General features: G+C 29.0%; 1 protein-coding gene across 1 annotated transcript; it reads right to left on the bottom strand.

The window, feature by feature from the left end:
- Positions 1-3,103: 3,103 nt before the first annotated feature.
- LOC113366803 lies at positions 3,104-7,121 on the bottom strand. The gene is made up of 3 exons (XM_026608457.1): positions 7,062-7,121; positions 4,825-4,972; positions 3,104-3,279 (listed from the first exon to the last, which is right to left on the bottom strand). Exons 1-3 carry the CDS (start codon positions 7,119-7,121, stop codon positions 3,104-3,106), a joined length of 384 nt encoding a protein of 127 aa, XP_026464242.1.
- Between the last annotated feature and the right edge of the window lie 5,762 nt (positions 7,122-12,883).

The following is a 12,883-nucleotide window of genomic DNA, read 5'->3' as shown; positions in this document are numbered from 1 at the left end:
CGAATTCCGAGGTGAACTTACTATAATGACTGGACTATTTACATAGCGTTGTCATGGAAAAGCTAGGTTACGGTTCTTTCTTCATATGAATTGGTAGTGAAAACTGCCAAAATGTTATGTATTTATTTGTTACACATAAAGCCTAACTTCGCGTATGTGTTATCATGACACATCAGAAAGGTGCAGTTATGATAACATTATTTTTTCAACGTTTGACCGTTATCTATGTTAGGTTTTATATTAAAATTGTCTGACGATTTATAAGAAGAAAGCACCATAACATAGCTTTGTTACGGTCTATTTTATCGGAGAATTGGGCCCTTAGTTATAGAAACAGAATAACTGGGCGTAGATGTTTAGAAATGGCATATAATGAATCAGCTTTAAATATGACATTAGACACTCATTTTTTTTGTAAAATTATTTCAGCTATCCTCTCTCCAACCAGTAAGAATATTTACAATATTGAATTGTATTAACTGCTCAATTTTTATAGAAATTTTGTTAAGTAATGTTGAGGTAGAATGTTCTACTTAAAATTTTATATAACATAAAACTGTATGAAGGTCAATACATTAATTATAGAAAAAAATCTTTGCATTAAAAATAGATAAATTGGGTTTCGATCTTAATGAAATGGCATATAACGAATCCGTTTTAAATAGAACATCGGGTTGACACTCAATTTTTCTTTAGAAAATTTTTGAAGCTATCCGCTCTCCAACCAGTAAGAGTATTTACAATATTGAATTGTATTAATTGCTCAATTTTTACTGAAATTCTGTAAAGTGATGTTGAGGTAAAATATTTACTTATAATTTTATATAACATAAAACTGTATGAAGATTAATGCATCAGAAAAAAATCTTTGCACTAAAAAATAGATAAATTGGGTTTTGATCCTAATTTGCTTCTTGCATCTATTAAAGTTTGTACACTTGATATATTAATACACTATACAGTGTACACTTTATAGTACTAAAAAAATAATTAAATTTTATGAATATTTTATAATTAATAATTTTATTAATACCAAAAAAAAAGAAAACCATCTATTTATGCTAGATCCTTCAGTTTTCGATGTTATGTTTGTTTTTAAAGTGATATACAAATAACAAATTGGTCATGATGAGTTACAAATGTTTTTAAATTAGTAAATTAGTAAAAAATAGTAACTTGATCAGTAATTATTACATCATTTATATTCCAATTATTTGAAGGCTAAAGTTAACGTCACTGAATTAAAATGAATCCATCAACTCAAATTGGTTCTCTTGATTGTAATAGTATAAAATTAAATGCAATGCATTTTGTATTGCATTTTAGATGGTTTATATCTAATATGTCCATCTTTAGTTTTATTTTTTATCTTCACTAACGGACTTTCTAGAGAAAATGTAATATTAACATGTACAACTATCATTAAATCTACAAAAATTATAAGAAAAGCTAATTCTATAAATGATATTTTTAAAATGAAAGTAACAAGTACAATTTGCTCAATTAATCATTCACAGTAATAAATAACAAAAATGGTGATTTGAATACGTTCTTCTTCGGTTTAATGGCTTTAATAGCAAGACTTCTATTAGTAAATTAAAGTCTTCTATAATTAATTAAAATTTATTCATTAATTGATCAAAACGAATAGAAGCATGTTAGTGTTAAATGTCAGTGTCAATGCAAATTTTAATTCTCTACAATACAGGCGTTATGCAAATTATAATTAATTACATTTACACATGATCCACATAACTTATGATTAGTCATTTTTATGCATTTGAAATAAAAGATACATTTTCTTTTGAAAGGGTAATATGTGGAAGATGCTCCAACCTTAATTATTATTTTTAGCATAATATTATTATAATTTGAATTATCTATAATTTTATTAATTATATTTTTCTTTTATTTTTTCAGTTCTCAATCATATCGCTGTGCGGCAAATAACAGTTGAAGCATAACATACACGTAAGTCCTATTTTTATAGTAGAATTTTTAAGATTTGTTCTAAATTTGTCTAAAATCAGTTGCATTAGAGCATTTTTACTTAGTTATTCATTACAGTATTAGTAAACTATATTTTGATTTTTTTTTTTGGAATTGTTTGAACAGCAATCAGAACTCTTATATGTTCTATAATCTTGGTTAAGACTTACTTATTTGATGAGAGGCAATCCATCGATTTACCGTTCTCTTATGTGTGGGATATTAATTTTTAAAATTTAATAAAGAATTACATTTAAGAGTTTTATTATTTATTTGAGCATTTTAGTGATTAGACTATCACTTCAAGAAATCTAATCAATTGATTTTAGATAAAATCTGAAATCTAGCTATAAAATTGTATAATTCATGCATATGAGTAAGTTACTTAATACAACTATACATCAACTCTAAATTCAAAAGATAAATAATATCTTTCAAATTATTCTCTCATAAAATATATGTACTCTTAGGTAGTACGTGATATTTTTTCTTAAATTTCAATTTATGGGCCAAACGAAAACAAATTCTGGCAATTTTAATGAAAAAAATAAGACTAAAACCTCTTCCAAAGGATTCAAATATAAATAACCTTATAAAGCATACAGTTTGAGGTTTGTTGATCACTTTCACTACGGGGTCTCTGTCCTGAGAGAAAGTACACACATCGGGAAACACAGCACACGGTTCAATACAAGTGCAAAAATGCACCGTGGAAACTTGTATCGTGCAACTCGTTTGTGCATACAAATGTTTTCAAAGTCGATAATAGAAATGATCTATGATCTTTGATATTTGTAAACAATTTAAAAACAGATACTAGTAAAGACATAAAATCGATTGAGATGCACAACGAAATACAGATGGTGAGAGATCAGGCCAAGATACTGAATTAAAGTTCATAATTAAGATTGTAACCGTAGCTTAAGAAATTTTAATTATGTGGCCAAATAAAACATGATATTTAATTTTTTATTGATTTTCATCAACATTTTATTAAACAACATAAAAACAACTCAATATTTATATTAATTACAAAAATAATATTACTCCTGTAAATTTTAGTCTTCATAAAATCATAATCCCAGGCTAGAAGCTGTGAAAAACCATCCTTATTTTACTTCTTAACTTTCTCTTGGAGGTTTAATATTATTAAAACAACATGTTCCCCTCTGATCATTACTTTTGGTACAAATCGTTCACAAACTTCATTTTTACCTTTGCTGCTTATTATTTTAGTTTCAGGAATTTTAACGCGAATTTTATTTGGTTTGTTGCTTGGACAACCTGCGCCTGAAAATTTGATAATAATATAAAGTAAATCATCATATTTAATAATAATATATAATTCATTTTACAATATAAATTGTATTATTCGGGCGTTCAATATTAACTGGGGCGTTATTTTTTCACTTTCATTTTGAGATGGTTTAAATAAAGATATATTATTTTTGTCCGTCTGAATTTGTTCGGAAGTATTTTCGTTTTATTATATTGGCCATGAGGTGACAATCTTCATGGCATTGAACTTTTACACGGGATGGTTACTACCCCTGGAGAGTTTGATAGGACTAATTGTTGACTTCTAAAAGTAAAGTCCGCGAAACAACATGTGTAATAAATAATTAATAAAAATATCTTCTTTGATTAGAACTTAGAGACAAATCAATAGTGTAATTAGAACTGCAACAAATACATAATATGTCAACAAGTAAATGTTTAATACATAGATTCATAACTACGTGGCGGTATACATTTTGGTCATTCGAAGAAGAGCTTTTAAATAATAAATTCTATAACTACGTGGCGGAATACAGAATTAGAATGATTTTTTATGAAAACTTGTCGCTCATTCGCACATAATCTATTCTATAAAGACACAAGTGTTTATTATAGTTTTTGAGAAAATTATTGATTAACCAGCCAACTGTGGCGCGCTCGTTGAATTGCTGCAAAGTTTTGTGTCGTCAGAATCGAGGATAAATGTTCTTTTTGGGGTAAAATGTCAAACAACTATTTATTTTATACCAGTACAGTTTCGAAATATTTTAAATATTTTGAAATTTGAGAATGACTTGATGAGAATGATTTTTTTTCAAAATTTTCCGATTTAAATAGCCAATGGTCAAAGTTTTATACGCATTACGAGTATATTCGTAAAATTTTGCTACTCATTAGTCCAGTCATTTACGCTTAAATTAGGTAAGAATCTCGGAATTCGAGATACCCAACTGTAAGTATGTAAATACTTGTATATTGACACTAAAAAGTTGTCTCAAAACCTACATATAGTCGGGTGTACCTATCAATATACAATACAAGTATTTACAGACTTACAGCTGAGTATCTCGAATTCCGAGGTAAACTTACTATAATGATTTGACTATATGCTGACTACAATCTGGTTTACTGATTAAAACATGCTTGATATCAGTCAGAATATATTTGATTATGTCCTACTATATAAAGTTTTCAGACTTTGACCATTTTTGTTGTTATAATATTAATAGCAATTAAAATTTGATCAGTCCTTTAAGCTATATATTACTACAATATATTGTGATGATCTTATAGGCATGGCTTTAAAGATGGCAACCCAATGATTGTCCTACCTCTATTTAATGAATTTATTAGAAGAAATTCTTTGCTATAGTATGCAGCAATGCTTATTTTCGCTTGGAAACGTATTTGTATCTATATTATAAAGCAAAAACCGATGTCACATCTCCTAGACACCAGGTTGTCAGAGGTGGATATCATACTTGGACCTCTGACTACTATTCCGTGTAGAGACCAAAATTTTATTTGAATTAAATCAAGTCCCCATATTTCACTTACCGCCCATCGGGGGTGCTTTCATTTTGTTAGATTTTCGTCTAGACCAGCGTTCCGTTGCATTTGATAACGCAATGTTCCAATGTTTATCGAAGGCCTGAAGCGTCCCAGTCAAGGTGCCTCGAACCTCGTGAGCCCGACGCGTGTGAATCTGAAATATTGCGAAATATGAAATGTGTCTCACATTAAAAATCAAAGCATTCGTTTATTATTTGATTGAAAATCCATATTTTCATATTTGCCGACATTGCAACATACGTCAATGAACGCTATTGTGTATTTCGATAACTCTGTACGCTATTGCAATGCATTCGAATTGATAAAATTGGGATAGGTCAGTAACAAAATGATAAAAACCGTTTCGAGAAATCTAAAGAATTCGTGATTGTCGACGTCATTAAGTTTTGGACAAAGAATGATTTTAATTATTTAGAGAAACGGTAAAGTATCATGAATTTGGATTTTCCGACTTATTTAACACTTTAACGCACTGATAAGTCGCGAAAGTACCAGAAATGATCCGTAACATTACAATGGGGAATAAATAATTATTTTAGTGTATTTAAGTGTTAAAATATTTAACAGATAAAATTAATGCCTAAATGCATTAAACTTTTGGTATCAAGTCCATGTGCACTTTGATCTCTCACAATATTCCAAATAAAGCAATAAAATATTATTTAGCCAAATAAAACACATTCTTAAGATGTGGACATTCTTAAGATATTTTTAAAGAAATCATAGTTAATATATATATATATATATATATATATATTAATTTGGAAATATGAACAAACAACACTCTTTTTTGCACTAATTTATTAAATAATAGAGTAAAGTATATTGAATGACTTGTAACGGATAACACATAATGCTAATTTAAATATTTCTATATATTCAGAGTAAATAATAAAAACAAATTTAAACCACAATCTTATTATAGACTAACAGAAGGTTTATTTTTATTACAACACAAATATTTTGTCCACCTACAAAGGACCATGATATAAGTGGATACCAATGTCATACGCAATGTATGTGTTTAAAAATAGAGTTAAAATCTTGAATACAATTTTTGAAGTACAAAAACTTGATGATTTATGATCAATTTTGATAATTTTGTTTATAAGAATTTAGGGGGCGTCCATTAATTCAAAAATCACGAAATATCAAGAAGGGAGGGGTAAGATATCACGTGTATATATTTTTTACCAAAATTTAAAAAAAAATCCATTTTTTTTTAATATTTGAAAATTTTACGATTTTATTCGTAACTAAAAATACACGTGGTGCTTGCTAGGGGGAGGGGGTGGTGATTTTGAATTTTACCAAGGAGAAGAAGGGATTCAAAAAATCGATCACGTGATTAACCGACGCCCCCTTACCTAAAAAAGGGTGTATGTGTGGCTTAACCATTTAACTGTGCTTCACGAATATACTCGTCATGGAGAAATAGTTAAATTTTATGTATTTTACTCATCATGCGTCTCATTCTTTGATCAAAATAAAAAAAGCATACTCTCAAATTTCAAGATATTTAGAATTTTTGAGGCTATGTCGGTATGAAATAAATAGTTGTAAGTTACACTTTACCTCAAAAACCATATTTTACTACCACAGTTATCTAGTTAAAAGCTGCGAGGACTTTATGTATTCTTACTATAATTAATTGTAAATTTATTATGATATTTAGAAGTACCTGGAATTTAATTTATTAAGTTTTTTATGACCTAATGCGTGGCTACCCAGCGGATGACTTATCTCTATCTGATGGATTTATTAATAAAAATTTTAAACTGATGACTTTTTATTGGTGCAGCAATGTCGAGGAAGGGCTATTTACTCTTTAACACATATTGCTCCCTATATTTTCAAACGAAAACCGATGTCACTACTGCTGGTTATTTCTAAAGTTTCATAAAAATGGAACTCAAAACTTTCTGATTTATATTTTACAAAGTACTATTCAGGTCTATATTTTTGTGATTTATTAAAAACCAGACGTGCTCCATAAACTATTTTCCCTAAATAGTTCACAAACCGCGCATTAATTCTAATTTTCTGCTTGCCAAGTCATAAATAACACAAGCGTCTATTTCCGTTTATTTTAAGTTTCATGTCTATTACTTCTATACCAGTTTTCCAGCAATTAAATTATTCAAATGCGAGTGACCTATGCGGTTCTAGAAGCTTTCTCTCGGCACTCATATGAGCCGGGACTGACCTATGACAACCTCAACCTGCTCTTGCGTAGACTCGCCGCCTGATCGCTCAGCCTCTGTCTGCTGATAACGGCTCATTGATAAGAGAACAAGTCTACAGTAAAAAATCATATCAATTTCAAAGAATATTGCTAATGTGGAACACTAATTGACGGACTGAAACGCGCCAGGCAGACTGATATTTTCGTTATCGCGAAATTTTATGATATCGCAATTTGTGTAAATAATGAATTCTTTGGATGTACACTCATTGTTTTAAGTATAATCTGGTAAAACAAGACGGTAATTACTTTTGGGATATCATTGCCAAGACATGCATTGACTCATTTCTTTTTTTGAAAAGTACTCTTTATTATGCTTAATCTTTGAAAAATTAAGGCAATTAAATCTAAAACGGTCCCAGCTAACTCTTTCAATATCATATGTAAACCGATAGAGAAAAATTAGCTTGTCCGACTATTGGAATCAAGTACATTCAAAAGCAGCAGTTCTTGACTCGGGTATTTTTACCCGGCCTCCTTTGCAATGAGTTAAAAAACAACTTATTTTGATAAAACGATTTCCTTCACTTTACTGATAAAAACCCCGAACAAATAAAATGCATTGCATCAATAATGTGTTATCGAATATTCTTAGGAATAGCATTTTACCAAGAAAATTTAATGTGAGAGCAAACAATTAGAAAGTAGATTTCCGCATCACGGACGGTTTTACGACACGACTATAGATTTTAATCGTTAATCATACTGCACCGATAGTAATTAACAACAAAGCAATATATCTTTGATCAATAAGATACAATTAATATTAAAAAAATATCTTTGATCAATAAGATACAATTAATATTAAAAAAAAAATAGTTGAGAATCGACTTATATTGTATGAAACAGTACATTGATAGACAAAATTGAAAATATATATTAATAAAATCTTGAAGGACATAATATTAAGTAATAAAAAGGTTAAGATTTTTAATCATCTTTATTATTACAAGGGTTCTACATAAAGTTCTACGCCAATACTTCAGCTTTTAGCTAGAATTAAACTTAAAATCTGAATCATTTTCGATGTTTAAAAAAGTTTTTTTGGAAATTATCATTATTTTAAATTTTGAAATAATTTTTTTTTGCCTTTCCCAATCCTTTCTTCACACTGTCAACACAAGCAAAATATTGTTTGAATCATTCAAATCGGATACATCGTTCTCTCAAGCCATCTTTTCTCCGTATCTTCGAAACGGCTTGACCTATCCTTGCCAAAAATAATCATGATGTCTCCCCATCATTACAAATTAAATAATTTTCAATCCATTCAAATCGTATACACTGTTCTCTCACAAACCTAATTTCACTCTTTGCTTCCGAAATGGATGGACCTGTCTTTGCCAAAAACTAATCAGCACATTTCACTAGCGATAGAAGACTCGGTTAATCGGTGCTCCCGAAAACGTCGACGAAAAATTTTATCCACACATACCCATACACACACATACACTCATCCAATATCTATAAGGTATGCCAAAATGTTCAGAAACGTAAAGATATGTAAAAATTTTCATTTTCGATTGTGGGGTTTTTAGGGGGTTTGACAAAAAATCACGAAATACTACGTGGGGGAGAGAGGGGTGTAGTAACATATCAAATGTATTTTATTTTTTACCTAAAAAACCCAAACATTTTCAAAAATAATCAAAAAATTAACATTTTTTTCTATAAAATATACGCAATGTTTGGTGGAGAAGGAGGGGTGATTTTGAATATCACCACGTATCACCAAGTGGGAGGGAGCATCCAAAAATCCTTAAAAAATCGATCACGTGATTAATGGACGCCCCCTTACCCTATGGAAAGTTAATAAATAAAAAAACGTAATTCGGCAAGGGTATAAGATATGAAGATAATATACAGTTGGTCATATTGAGAAAAAAAAAGAGAAAGAAGAGAATCTAAATACAAACACATCTGTAAAATTGTCAATTTAAACGTTTAGAAACCACTAGCAAATGATGACATAAAATCGCAAGAATTTCTAAAACATCTTATATCAAATTCGTAGATAATTTATCGTAGATATCAATTGCGCATTTGATGTGATAGCGCAATAAATCAATGTACTTGGAGAAGTACGGAAACAATAAACTCAAGTTCATTCGCGAAGGTTTTCTGCTCTCGTGGGGTTACATGACTCACGGCATATCATCAGTGTATTGAGCAAATAGCATAATGTTGTTTTTTCGCATAAAGTAATATGCGAGCTGTTCAAGGGTATGTTTTACAAAGCAATGGATTAACTACATAAATAGTACTACGTTTCTTTAATATGTTGCTGAACGTGTATGGAATTAATTGCTTCTAGATAGTAATTAGAGGATTCACGTTTTTGTAAATCTGACTGAAAAACAATAGAAGGTATTCGTTTTTAATTAGTAGAGCTTGTAATTGTTATTCGTCATATTCGGTAATAGTTTATATAAATGTATTAGTAGTAAAACAAAATACTCAAAAAATCCATATAGTTTGCACGATTCTGGCGTACAATAGACCAATGTTATGACAAGGCTATTTTACGTAGAGTTTTTCATATAAAGTGGTACTAAAAACTGCCAAAATGCTATGTGTTTGCAGTTAGAAAACCTACCCCAGAAAACATGCAAACTTCTCAAAAAAAATCTTAAATCTTACCATAAGTGCATCTTCGTCATGTAGCGTAATAACATACGAGTGAAGTTACATTTTATGTGTAACAGTTTTTAGTGCCATTTTATATGCAAAACGCTACGTAACATAGCCTTGTCATGACATTGGTCTATTTTACATAATATTGGTTTATTTATTGGTCTATCGGCCAGAGAATCTCTAGAAATCACGTACTCTTTTTCCTCCATTCACCACTTTCTGGATTAATATAAAATAATTTCATTGTTATATATACATAAAATATAATTTATCAGTTTAGATTATATTGAGTATTAGGGTTTATAAATATCTGCAACGTGCTTAATTGCACCAATATTTATATCCTTAAAAATTATATTTTCAGTCTTTTAGTTTTTCACCACTATCTTGACATAATAAATATAAACACTAATTATTTTATATTGGACATAACATATAAGTTAAGTAGTTCTGATCTTATTAAGACTTAATAATATTTAATATACTTATTTAATTTACAAAATACTAATAAGTTTTAGAACTTCTTAATTGAGTACTAGAATTTATTAGTACTGTTTGATCAATTAAATATATTCATATCCTTATTGAAATTATTGTTTCATTAGTTTATGGAAAGGTACAAATCAAAGTTTTTGTAGTTCATGTATAGATAGTTTGCAATTTTCTTTATATTATCCCATTATAATACTTGCGCCTCATTAACGATATTTAATAACCGTTTATATTATTCACGATGAATAATCAATTATGAATGATCATCTATGATTTTAGTTCCGCATTTTACGTATCTTTTTGTACAATCTTCATGAACCTTAAAAAATGCATCGTATAAATTATGCATTGAAGAAAATTGCAATATTTTAATATTATCGATCACGGATGATAATTGATGGGATGATCAATGATTGATTGGACAGTGAAGACTGATCATGGACTTCATAACCAAGTCCTTTTTTAAGTATGGTGTGAAAGCTCCCTTAGTAATAGAAGTGGAATAATATAAAAAATATGTTACGATATGAGTATGTATAGTATTTAAATTATCTGAAAGGCGAAAAAAACATCACAGATCCGAATATTTAAAAATTTAATAGGCCAAAAAGTTAAAATTTGAATAATTTCAATGTTTCAATGCTACTATAAAAGTACCACTGTGCTTTACCAATGGAATCAATTACTTTATCGAATATTCTAGAAACTTTATAAAATTAATAAAGATAGTGTAAGTAAATTCTAAATGTGAAGGTGTCTATGTCTAATAGTGATTAACACAAACATTGCTACAATCAAAGGAAAGCGAGAATGGTGAAAGTGCTGAACTAAAGCACAGACAACAGTACCTATGCTTCTCTAGTACGAATCAAAGCTTCATAGTTATGAAGAGAATAATAATATATGACGAATAATATTATATGACGACAATGTTAACATGATACACATACAGGTCCAATTAAGATAAAATATTTGTCAGAAAGATAAAATAATTTTTATAGTAATAGTAATAATACACTGAGATTACATAACGATATTAGAAGAAATTAATTAACAAAGTAAACATGTTAACAAAGTTAACAAGAAAAAGTCTAAACCCACAAGGTTAAGAAGTATCACAACAATAGCTCATAGGATTGTAGAGTTCTGATTGCAATATGTCAAATAAATAGCAAATAAGCAATTCTACATTATTCTCAAGATTACTATATTTAAATAACGAATAAGTACTGAAGTAAAAAAGATACATACAGGCTATTTTTTTTGCCTCACATTACCATGTGGCCATATTATTATTCTACGTATCTTTTAACCCACATGTTAATTTTTTTCATAAATTCATAAATTAAAACTTAATACTTAATATATCTTATGAAGCAAAAAACTGTAATGTGGCATTATTATACGTAAGGCATAAGAGACTAGAACTGAAGATTTGAATTGAACACATTGATGGAATAGTAGTAGCCATATTATTATTCTACCTTTCCTACCTTATACCCATATATTACATTTTTTCATAAATCATAAATTAAATTATAACAATTAATATTTCTTATTAATCTACAACTGTAATGTGACATTATTATACGAACAGCATAATTTCAAATAAGAAACCAGAACTGAAGATGTGAGATTGATGAAAGATTTTAACACATTGATATAAGAGTAAAATGTTATATATCAATTTTTATAATTTTTATGTATAATTTAATCAAATATTTTTCGAATTTGTCTTACAATTATGAAAGACTTACAATTAGATAATTTTATGAAAGTTGTTACTGACGTTCATAGTTAGTTTTGTTTTAAGTGACTTTTAAACAACTTTCAACCAGAGGAAGAATATATATCTTCAGAAAAGTCTAATATTCGAACGCTATGTTTACTTACAGATTGTTGCTTAATATTCAGCAATTTGGAGTATCGCAATTTTTAGTAAATTATGAGAAAAAATCATCACAACTATTTTCATAAATGAAATTAATGTAACCTAAGGAATGTGTAGTGTATCCAACAATAATGTCTAATAATTTATTCCCAGCCACCACGTTAAAGATGTATCTAAAATCATAATATAAAAATTTAAAAAAAATCTTTAGTTCAGAACCAATGACATATTAATTCCATATCCAACTATTTCTCTTGTAAATTGGTCAAGTGCCCAGATTTTGATATTGTTGTGATCTCTACATTTGAGGTAAAAATTCTCAGTGTGCTTTTTCATATTATCATATGCTGTCGATACGTCAGTCTATTCGTGTATGCATTTTCTTGAATAGTAGTGTCTTTTCAGTGGGTCTCTCGACTTGTTTAGTGATATATTAGTTTGATCACTCTCAATTATCAAAAATCAATGACATTTTATAGCTTTTTTTTCATTTTTTTTTGATACAAAAAGAAGTTTCGTAGCTCAGTGTAAAGCCATTTCTTAATCCATTCCACTCGGATGCCGTATCCATTCCAAAATGCGTATTATTTTTGCAATTCGCGAGTGTAAAGGGATTAAAAAATACCTTATTATCGTAAAACCAGGTTTTAATTTAATTTTAACAAATAAGTCGTCATGGTGTCCTGTTTTGGCACTGGTGTTATTTAGATGGTCTGCTGGCTCGGCCGCACTCTCGCTTTTGTTGTTTGTGTCGGCGTTTAATCGCGTGGAAAGTCCGAGAG

Source organism: Ctenocephalides felis, unplaced genomic scaffold, assembly GCF_003426905.1.
Source record: "Ctenocephalides felis isolate EL2017-DRISC unplaced genomic scaffold, ASM342690v1 CF-g0.4_SCAFFOLD_01170, whole genome shotgun sequence".
In the NCBI taxonomy this organism is placed as follows: Eukaryota; Metazoa; Arthropoda; class Insecta; order Siphonaptera; family Pulicidae; genus Ctenocephalides; species Ctenocephalides felis.
This window is presented reverse-complemented; position numbering and strand designations above follow the sequence as displayed.

Bases quoted from the DNA above. Each gene is read 5' to 3' on its own strand.
- LOC113366803 (XM_026608457.1), bottom strand. From the start codon at position 7,121: ATGAGCCGTTATCAGCAGACAGAGGCTGAGCGATCAGGCGGCGAGTCT. The intron at 4,973-7,061 runs GTTGAGGTTGTC...GCAATATTTCAG, and splicing joins GCGAGTCTACGCAAGAGCAG to ATTCACACGCGTCGGGCTCA. The intron at 3,280-4,824 runs GTAAGTGAAATA...TCAAATTTTCAG, and splicing joins GAAAGCACCCCCGATGGGCG to GCGCAGGTTGTCCAAGCAAC.